At 39.2% G+C, this 11,265-nt stretch overlaps 1 protein-coding gene across 1 annotated transcript; it reads left to right on the top strand.

The window, feature by feature from the left end:
- The first annotated feature begins 111 nt into the window (after window positions 1-111).
- Window positions 112-11,219, top strand: fbxo43 (F-box protein 43). The gene is made up of 6 exons (XM_077525894.1): window positions 112-286; window positions 6,391-7,208; window positions 7,307-8,044; window positions 9,528-9,630; window positions 10,294-10,482; window positions 10,649-11,219. Exons 2-6 carry the CDS (start codon window positions 6,451-6,453, stop codon window positions 10,895-10,897), a joined length of 2,037 nt encoding a protein of 678 aa, XP_077382020.1. The 5' UTR covers window positions 112-286; window positions 6,391-6,450; the 3' UTR covers window positions 10,898-11,219.
- Window positions 11,220-11,265: the final 46 nt, after the last annotated feature.

Genomic DNA, 11,265 nt, shown 5'->3' on the forward strand with positions numbered 1-11,265 from the left:
TGCATAAATGGCTGTATTCAGGAAAGATAATGATAAGCAAAATATGAATAAGTAATAGATAAATATAAGACGTCACAAGTTAAATGAAGATCGTTTCCATGGTAACAGCACGCGGCAGAACAGCTGACCGGTAGGCGGAAACACGTGACACGTTCGAGCCACAGCGGGCTCCAAGTTTGAAAACGTGGCAAGCTGTAACTTGGGTTGCGATGTTTGCCAAACTGTACTAGACTGGAGCAAGGGCACACGGTGTCAACGGCGGGCGGTACCTTTATGGTATTTTAGGGTAAGTGTCTTTTTTTTTTTTTTTTTTTTTCTTAGAATATCCCGTCCAATTTGATTTATGGAGGACGTGTGTTTGGCTCTACTCTAATTATCCTGAGTACTCGTTGTAAGTTACTGTAATAGAATTCAACAAAAATAAGCGGTATAGAAAATTGACTGAAATAGAATGGAACAGAAAAAAAATCTCAAGTGGCAGTACTTGTTCATGACTACATCTATTGCATCTCCTGTAATTGATTGACGCCAATGTAGCACCTGAGAATGTTTAGCGTTTAATCATCTCAGTTCCACATCCACTTGCCAGGAAGTAAGTTTTGGGGTTTTCGGGTGAAATTGCAAGATGAATCTAAAATACGCCATGACCTTTTTACAAGGCAACTTAATTTGTTATTCTCCATGCCATCGTTCAATAAACAAACATCACTCCAGTCCTTTTCATTCAACTTACAGGTGGTTCACATAAAATTGCGCAAACCACATTCACAGGGGCATGCTAATGGGCTCGTCAGTCAAACAAAATAAACTCATACAAACACACACTCAAACAGTTGTGGCATCACCAACTTGCTAATGTTACATTCCAATCCAAACTGGGTTTTTGAAAGTCATGTGCAGGAAAATTGCATCTGAACACTGAAAACTCAGTTTAATTGAAATGAGAAAATTTAAGGTCACACATAATAAACGGACTGATGTAAAATGCCAAATGTAAACAATTTATCTGTATGTTGTGCCTGCAGGCTGGTGTTAAGATTGGTGTGAAGTTATAAAAGAGAGCGAGGCTACCCTTTTATAAAAAAAAAGTTTTTTCACTATTTTTGTTCCATCCATCCATGTACCACAAATCCTTTCCTGCTCTTTCTCCTCTTTCATCTTATACCGCATCAAACATCAAAGAGCATGTAGGAATGGAAATAAGGTTTGTTAGTGCTGTTAAAACATGAACTCACTTGAACTCATTGATTAATGGCAAAATTTTTTTAAATTTTTTTATTTAACCTTTATTTAACCAGGATAGTCCCGTTGAGATTAACAACCTCTTTTTCAAGGGAGTCCTGGCCAAGAGGCAGCAAAACAGTTTACATTACAGTTACAAATAAAAGTTTCACCTACAATCACATAAAAATTATATAAAACAGTTACAAATCAATGAGGCCGTCTCAAGTGCTCTTAATCTGGATCTAAAATCGTTCAATGAAACAAGTTCCGTTAGCTTCCAGTCCTTTTGCAACATGTTCCATGCAGAAGGGGCAGAGAAAACAAAAGCCTTTTTCCCCAGCTCAGTGCGGGCAAATGGAACGGAGAGCAACAAAAGATCATTGGAACGCAGACCATAAGAATCAACACTTTTCAATGTGATTAAATTACAAATATAAGAGGGCAGCAGTCCAAGCATAGCCTTGTAAATAAAAATGTACCAGTGAGTCAACCTCCTGGTGGACAAAGGAGGCCATCCCACTTGAGAGTACAGTTCACAGTGATGGGTCAAGGCTCTACAATTTGTAACAAACCTCAAAGCAGCATGATATACAGAGTCAATCTTACTCAGACATTGAGCTGAAGCATTCATATACAACACATCCCCATAATCTAAAACAGATAAAAAAGTTGCAGTGACAAGACGCTTTCTGACCTCAAAAGAAAAACGACATTTATTCCGAAATAAGAAACCCAGTTTTAGTTTGAGTTTCTTCACGAGGTTCTCAACATGGGGTTTAAAAGTCAAAGTGTCGTCAAGCAAAATACCAAGATACTTATATGTATGAACCACCTCTATTTCATTTCCCTCCAGAGTGGACACTTTGGGGGGAAATTGTGGGCTTTTCCTGGAATTTGAAAACGACATCAGTTTAGTTTTGTCCGCATTAAGGACCAGTTTTAGTTGCAGAAGTGTGTGCTGCACAACATTAAAAGCTTTCTGCAACGAAGCAACAGCAGCAGCAGAGCATGAGCCAAAGGAGTAAATTATTGTGTCATCAGCATAAAAATGCATATTGGCGCCCAACACGCTTTGTCCCAGATCATTAATGTACATAATGAACAGGAGGGGTTCTAGCACAGAGCCCTGCGGCACCCCTTTGTGAACACTCAAGAATTCAGAACATAAACCATCATGTTTAATACATTGGGTCCTGTCACTCAAATAATTTGTGAACCACGAGACTACATCATCTGACAAACCAAGACTGATGAGCCTTTGCTTTAAAACTGTGTGGTCCACAGTGTCAAATGCCTTTGACAGATCAATAAAAAGTGCAGCACAGTATTGCTTTTTATCAAGAGCAACAAGTATATCATTAACCACTTTTGTAGCAGCAGTCATTGTGCTGTGCTTTTTCCTAAAGCCTGATTGCAAATTTGAGAGCAGTTCATTTGAGTAGAGAAACTCTTTAAGTTGATCACACACAAGAGATTCAAAAATTTTAGATAAGACACACAAGTTTGATATTGGTCTGTAGTTTGTTAAAACAGCTGGGTCACCTCCTTTTAAGAGAGGAACCACAAAAGCTGACTTCCATACTGCAGGGATTACTTTGTTTTCAATTGATCGATTAAAAAGTACTGTAAGAGGCATTGGAATAAAATCAGCAGCCATTTTCAAAAAGTAAGGCTCTATCAAATCTGGTCCTGGAGGTTTTCGGTGATTCAGAATTTTGAGAGATTTATGAACTTGCTGTACAGTAAAAGGTACAAATCTAAAATGTTCTCCAGAAAACATTTGAGAATTTGTGCAGTGAGGCAAAGAGGCAGCTCCTGTGGAGTCAAACAAAGAACCAGATGACACAAAATGCTTATTAAAGCAGTTTAAGATCTCAGTTCTGTCATAAACTGGAATTGAATCCTTCAAAACAAAAGTAGGAAGAACTTGAGGGCCTTTGTTCACAGAAAAACCCTTGATCACTTTCCAAAATTTTTGTGGATTATTGAGGCTCTCAGAAGTAACAGCTAAGTAGTATTCAGACTTAACCTTTTTAATAAAAGAAGTACATTTATTTCTCAGTTGTTTAAAAATAGACCAATCACGAACAGAATTACTTTTCCTGGCTTTGGCCCATGCCACATTACGCTGATGAATGACATCAGACAACTCTGGAGAGAACCAGGGGTTTTCTCGCCCCTTTACTCTGAATTTCCTTATGGGGGCATGTTTATTTACAATTTTTTCAAAATTTTCTTTAAAAAATGTCCAAGCTAACTCGACATCTGGCAACAGGTTTATTTGTTCCCAATTAACAAAGGAAAAATCATGATGATAGGCCTGTTCATTAAAATTCTTTAAGTTCCGCTTAAAAATAATACGTGGTTTAGATTTGGGGATTTTTGTATCCCTGCACGCTGCAACAACACAATGATCACTCAGGTCATTACAAAAAACACCCACAGATGAAAATTTATGTGGAGCGTTTGTAAGAATTAAATCAATCAAGGTAGACTTCTCAGGACTTTTAATATTTGGCTGAGTTGGATGATTGATCAACTGGCTTATATTTACAGAGTCACAGAAAGATTTAAATTCTTCAGAAGAAGTGTTTAACCAATCCCAATTCATGTCTCCTGCCACTAAAAGCTCATTGTAGTTTAATTTGGATAAAAGATATTTTAAAGATGATAATGTCTCCTTGGTGGCAGATGGAGGTCTATAACAACCAACAACAGTTATAGAAGGGGATTTGGCTATTACCAAATTCAAGGCCAGAAACTCCATCTGCTTAGGAATTGACTTAGACAAGACAACTAAAACATCAAATCTTGATTTAACATAGATGGCTACACCACCACCTTTTTTAGGCCTGTCAGTACGATAGACATTGTAGTCATTTATGTTGATGTCATCATCTGTGATGCGTCTTGTCAGCCACGTTTCAGAGATGATCGCAATGTCTGCATCTGTTGATCCAATCCAGATTTTGACTGTATCCATTTTAGGTAGTAAACTACGCACGTTAAGATGAACAATTTTAAGGCCAGACACTGAATTAAAATCAGAAGGAGTCTGGATACATTGCAGATCAGGTCCAGGGTTTGGTTGCACATTTCCAGATAGTAGTAAAAGTAGAACAATCATCAATCTTTGTTTCACATTACATTTTGACACAAAGTTTTTGTATGTTGAAGCAGAGCAATTCTTTTCACAGAGCAAAAGCGTGAGGTCATATAAAGCGAGAGCATTTTGGAGTTTAAGTAATTCCTTGGGTACCTCAGTCCAGCAGTTTAAGACCCAGACCAAATGAATCTGAGGTTGCTCCTAAGCAACATTAGAGTCAGTGCCACCATAATAAATGTCCCGAAAACACAACACATTGTGATGGGTACTCACCCAGGGAACATTGTTGAGTCTCATGTCCCAAGTTGCCAACAAACATATTAAAATAATAAAAAACGCCATTGTCCTCCACTGCAGAGAAATATTGCAGGCTCAGGCTAGTTAGCTTAGCTCCAGGAGAGATGTGGGCCTCCAAGCCCAGTCTCAAGAGGGATGTTGCAAGCTCAAGCTAGTTTGCTCAGCTCCAGGAGGAATGTGGGCCTCCAAACCCAGTCTCTAGGGGGATGTTAAAGACTCAAGCTAGTTAGCTCGGCCCCAGGCGATGCAGCAGGCCCAAGCCTGTTAGCCAGACTCAGATAATAGCAATATTTTTTAAACTTAAAATTAAAAAGTCCACAGTTCACTTAAAACATCCAAAGGGATTATCTATAAAAAAATAATCAACTTCAACTTATTAAAACAAATTCAAATGCAATAAAATCCATTAAAACATCTCAAATCCAGAGAGACACTGAGCAGACAATACACATGCCGCCATCTTGGATTATCACATTAATCATGTATTAAGGCAGATCACACTCTTAATTTTGACCACAGATGATCCTTTAACTTACACCGGATGGCTACGTTACAGGTAGCGCAGGTTGTGTTTGAGCAGTGAACAAATGCATGCATTAAAGTAAAGCATTTAATAAAGGTTTGCACATGACATTCAGAATATTTGTTCATGTCAAACTACTAGGGTCTTTTTCATTTTAAATTATGTAAGTAATTAACTGATTGGAAAAAGGAGGATGAGTGGAGTGGATCAAAAAATGCTGCAACCGCCTTGTGACAGTTGCAGCTGATTTAACTTGACTTAAATATGCATGTTGAGGTTGTCAGTCATTTTCCTTTGCACAGGACCTCAATATTATGATAAAATAAGTTAAGCTGGAATCCAGCAAAAGTGTTCCGACTTCAGACTTCTCATCTTGAACATTAGGGATAGACCGATTATTGTCCAGATCGATTATCAGGGAATCAGCCTTTTATTTTTTAAACCAATATGAAGTCCAATATAGCAGTAACGCTTGCGAATGTAGCGAATTTGGGGTTTTCATAAGGATTTGTAAGATGTTCACAGACCTTTTTTTTTTTTTTTTTTTTACTTGTTGCAAAGAAATTTTGAACATGTTCAGGCAATTTTTCACTATCTGCAAAGGTCTTTTGAAACCTTTTACAAACCCTGACGAAGACCCAAAATTAACTATATTCACATGCATTTGTTGCTCAGTAAGATACAGGGAACTTTCCATTTATATATTTATTTAAATTTCCACTTGAGAAAAGATGCTGAACTGGGAACCTACACTTTTTATTTATTAATTGATTGTTTTTTTTTTTTTTTTTTTTTTTTTTTTTTTTTAAATTAAGAAATTAGGAATTTTGGAAAACTTTATCTACAGTAGAATACTTTGAGTAGCCCTTAACTTGCTTAGTTTTTAATTTTGGGAAGCTCCATGTAATTTAAAAAAAAAAGTCATTTTTAAACAAAAGCTATCTATTCTTAAAAAAAAAAATAACCTTCAACGTTTTGAAAATACGAAAAGTTGTCTTAACAAACATGGTCAATGGCATTTCAACAAAGTTCAATTTTAAAATTTTGGCGCTATTTTCTCTTTTACTGCAAATTAATATCTGTTTGAAATATTAGTTATCGGCCTCCTTGAATACTAATAATCAGTATCGCTATTGGCCCTGAAAAAACACATCAGTCTATCGCTATATAACATTCCCATACTTGAATGTACGTCTGGCATGTCTTGGAGTCGTTTGAATTTCCATTTTGTCATCCGCAGGCCTCCGTGGGACGGCCACCGCTTGGGCAGGCAGGCGATTTAAAAAAATAAAAATAAAAAATGCAGTGCACTCCTGAGCCCAGCATCCACCATGACAGCTGCAAAGGCCAACAGTGTCGTGAGTGTTTTGACAGTGGCTACTCGGGTTTATACAACAGTCCACGGACCATCGGTAGATTGGACTCCTGCAGATCTTTGGCTTCAGCGGACTTCAGTGACACACCCAAAGGGAATCTCAGACTTGCGGTCACCCCTGAGGAAAGTACTAGTATTAAATCTTTGCACAGAGACACCAGTGGGATTCAGCGATCCTCCACTCTGAGCTGGTGTGAAACTCCCAAACTATGCAAAAGATATGTTTCACATCAGCTTGGTATGTGCAACGCTCCTAAAGATGTCAAAAGTAACATCACGATGTCCCCATGTACCGGAGAGATGGAGTCACCATTTGGCTCTTTTGACACCGCGCCACAAGATTTGACTTTAAGCACTTTAAAACCGGAGCAGGATTTCCCGTTATGTGTTGGGAAACGTCGCCTCCTCTTCTCTCAGGTAAGGACCTCCACTCTTGAGGATGGTACCCTCGGCTTGGGTGACGGCAACAATTTGGAGAGGAGAATTTCGCTCTTGGATGATTTCAGTCAGCACTTTGGTGCCTCTGATCAACTTAATGTAGAAGCACCAAGCTTAAGCAAATTCCTGTCGGGCTCGTCCAAAGAAAACTCTCCATCCCCAGTCCGCAACCTGACAAGTGACCTGCATGAATCAGCCAATGTCTTGTGCACGCCGTCATCCATATATACGCCTAAATCTATCAGGTATGTGTTCTTTTACCTGTTAAAAGCATGCTGCTTATTTTTTTTTTGTTTACTTCTCAATGCAGTCATTTTGAGAGCATGTCTGAACCTTGCTGCAGGTTTCCATGTGAGGACAGCGGCTTCAGCTCCCTGGATAAATCCCAAGAATCTTCTGTCGACCACGATGGCTCCTTCCAAGAGTTGCTGCTATCCGCCTCGAAAGGAAACTCCGAACCCGCCTGTCTGTCGGATACGAAAAGGCGTTCCCGTTTACAGCGGCAGCACAGACTTTCCACTCTCAAGGAAGGAGGCTCGTTGTCTGATGAAGACCCGTCGGACAGAAAGCATCAACAAATTCAGGGCCACAGCAGGACGTGTAAAGATAATGAGGTGTTTGTCAGGGAAACCCCTCGCAGCGTTTCATCTCTGAAATGTAACAACGCAACCCCTGATGGGCTGGCGTCGACCAAACAAGGTTATACAACTCCTCGAAGTGCAGCCAAGCATGATGGCATCACACCTTCTAGCAGCAAAAGTGTGAATTCCAGCGCAACCCCCCTCAAGACGAGCACAAACGACCTTTCGTTGACACCTGCTTTACAGCTGATACACACTTTGTGTAAGGAGAGGGCCCAGATGTTTGCTGGCCAAAGTCCGAGTCTAAAAGAGGAGCTGAGGGCCACAGCGGCTCTTGCTGACACACCCGTCATGCTCAGGACAACGATGCCGTTGGCGGGGCTGATTGGCCGCAAGATAGGCCTGGGGAAGGTGGACATTTTAACGGAGCTGAGGAAGAGGAACCTCTGGCACATCCTGGCTCTCATATTCAGCCATCTGTCTGGACAGTCTGTCCACAGGTCAGAACTTTATGTTCATAGATTTATTAATCCCGTTGGGGAAATTCAGTGTCTTTTTGTAACTGCTACAATTGACTTTTTACATTGTAGTGTGGGGATGTGCGTGCGTGTGTGCGTGTGTGTGTGTGTGTGTATATATCTCAGAATGATTTTTCATAAAACCTAGGTCTGTGCAATTAATTGAAATTCAATTACAATTTCAATTATACACTCCCCAATTAGCACGGATGACTGGTTAGCGCATCCGCCTCCCAGTACTGAGGACTCGGGTTTGAGTCCAGGCTCCGGCCTTTCTGGGTGGTTTGCATGTTCTCCCCGTGCCCGTGTGGGTCTTCTCCGGGTACTCCGGTCTCCTCCCACATTCCAAAGACATGCATGGCAGGTTGATTGGGTGCTCCAAATTGTCCCGAGGTGTGCTTGTGTGCGTGGATGGTTGTTCGTCTCCTTGTGCCCTGCGATTGGCTGGCAACCAGTCTGGGCTGTCCCCCGCCTACTGCCCAGAGCCAGTTGAGATAGGCGCCAGCACCCCCCGCACCCTTGTGAGGAATAAGCAGTCAAGAAAATGGATGGATGGACACTCCGCAATTACAAAATCAGCATAATCGTAAAAAAGATTACATAGTATTTCTAAGAATTTTGTTTGTCTTAATATTTTTTTTACGTTTAAACATTTTCCTGTTTTGTACCAAAAAAAATAAATGACCATCCTATTGCACAAGCTGCACTCCCACTTCAAGTTTTTGCCAACATAAAAAATAAATACATATATATTAGAAATTCTGTTTGGTCCAAAAGGAACTTGCATAATTCTATTGTTTTTTTTTCTTCTTTTTTTTTTTTTTTTTTTAATTGGTCTTAATATTTTTAAATGTGTAAACGTTTTTGTTTTGTACCAAAGAATAAATGATCGTCCGCAGTGTACAAACTGCACTTCAACTTCAAATTTTTGCCAACATAAATAAATATATATTATAAATTCTGTTTAGTCCAAAAGGAACTTACATTATTAGTGTTTTTCTCTCTCTCTCTCTCTCTCTCTCTCTCTCTCTCTCTCTCTCTCTCTCTCTCTCTCATCTCTCTCTCTCTCTCTCTCATCTCTCTCTCTCTCTCTCTCGCTCTCTCTCTCTCTCTCTCTTCTCTCTCTCCATCTCTCTCTCTCTCTCTCTCTCATTTTATTTTTTAAAATTGGTCTTAATATTTTTAAATGCTCTCAAAGTTTCTTGTTTTGTTGCAAAATATAAGCGTTTGAATTAATCGTGATTTTAGTTATTGCCAAAAAAATAATCATGGTTATTTTTTCCATAATCGAGCAGCCCTATAAAATCCTGAAGTTTAAAGTGCAGTCTGCAGTACAGTGTATAGATGGACCACTGTTTTTTTGTTTTTGTTTTTTTTGTTTTTTTTAAAACTTCCAGGCATTGCTACTAAATGCCACTGTATAAAGTTTAGTAAAATATACAGATTCATGCATTTGTTTTTACAGGTGTGGTCAGGTGTGCAGGGACTGGAATGAAATAATCCAGCTGGACAAGCAAACTCGCTTGAAGAGGGCAATATACCAGCGTGAAATAGAAGCTGCTCTAGAGGTAGAGGAACAGGAAAAAGCAATATGGTTTACTTCCACCAACGATGTTTTGTTATGGTAAATGGTACTTCATTGATATAGTGCTTTTCCACCTGATGAGGCCCTCAAAGGGCTTTACATTTTGACTACTCATTCAACTGCTGATGACAGCATCAGGAGGTTCAGTATCTTGTTCAAAGATACTTTGACATGGTAATGACGGCTGGGGATCGAACCCGCAATATCAGGGTTGCAAGATAACCACTCTACCAATGAGACATATCACCCCCATTATTTAGCAGTTTAATTAAAAAAAACAAAAAAACTTGGAGACCGATGATTTTTTTTTCGTAGCAGATACCGGTTATTAATAGTCAAGGAGGCCAATAACTGATAATTGGAGCAGAATGTACTGCTGCTGAAAAGGGAAACATTTAGCATTAAACTCCAATGTTAAATCTTGTTGAAATTGTCCTTATGTCCATATGTTGAACAGCTTATCAGATCTGCAAAGTGATAATTTAAAGTTTTTATTTTATTTTTTTAAATAATTATAGCGGTCATTTTCAGTAATTGTACATGAAAAATAATGATATCAAATTAATTCTGGATAAAATATTAACTTTTTATTGCTGAAAATGGCTAAATGAGTCAAGTATCTCTTTAAACTTTTGCTCACTTTCAGCTTGGCGACACTGCTCATGTTGCTGATGCTGAGACAAGATGGGCTCTGCTTACAAGGTCACCCTTCAAAACTGTACAGGCCCAGTCGAGAACCCCCAATTGCGGCACCCCACAGTCTGGAACCCGCACTTTAACCCCTTTACAAATTGGCACTTTGCGCGGCAGTGGCAAACGGGACAAGTTCATAGAGGTATGTTTTTATTTTCGGTTTTATTTTTTTATGGCTTTAGAGTTTGTTTTTTTTAAAACTTGGAAATGTGTGTCTGCAGAAACAAATCGTATGCCTTCCAGTGCAAAGTAGAAATATTCATACATATAACATTGTTGCTTTATAAATGATGACATACGCTTTTCAGGTTGCCAACACCCTCTTCAATGACGAATACCTCCGACAGTGCCCTCATTGTCAGCATCCTGCAAAGTGTCAAGTTGCGAAAGGAGAGGGTGTTTGCACCAGGGCTGATTGTGCCTTCCAGTTTTGCACAGCATGTTTGTGTGCTTTCCATGGCTCCAAAGAATGTGGCAGTCAGTCTGTAGGCCGTCGCAAGAAAGACTCATTACTTCCCGGAAGCGCCCAAAGCAAGCGAAACGTTAGGAGACTATAAACTGACAATTAAATGTATACCTCGCTGATGTTCTTAGGTTATTTTATAAATGTATTTTTTGTCACCGATTAGTGAAGAGTAGAATAGATTAAACAAAGTCCTATATTGATAGGAGTATGTGTGCAACTTTTGTACCAATCACTGTCTTGTGCGTTTGTTCCGTTTGATTTCTAGCAAATTTTGTATTTTAAGCGCGTATCTGCAAGTCTTAAATCTCACATCTGTTGTTGATGTACTTTCTCATATATATTGAAGTATGCTTTGAGGCATCTTCATTGTTTTTTTGCAGACCATTTTTAATAAAGCACATTTGTTTTGAAAAAATGTCTTGTTCTTTATAAAATATGGCACATCCATCGGTGGAAAGA

Source organism: Festucalex cinctus, chromosome 7 (genome assembly GCF_051991245.1).
Source record: "Festucalex cinctus isolate MCC-2025b chromosome 7, RoL_Fcin_1.0, whole genome shotgun sequence".
NCBI lineage: Eukaryota > Metazoa > Chordata > Actinopteri > Syngnathiformes > Syngnathidae > Festucalex > Festucalex cinctus.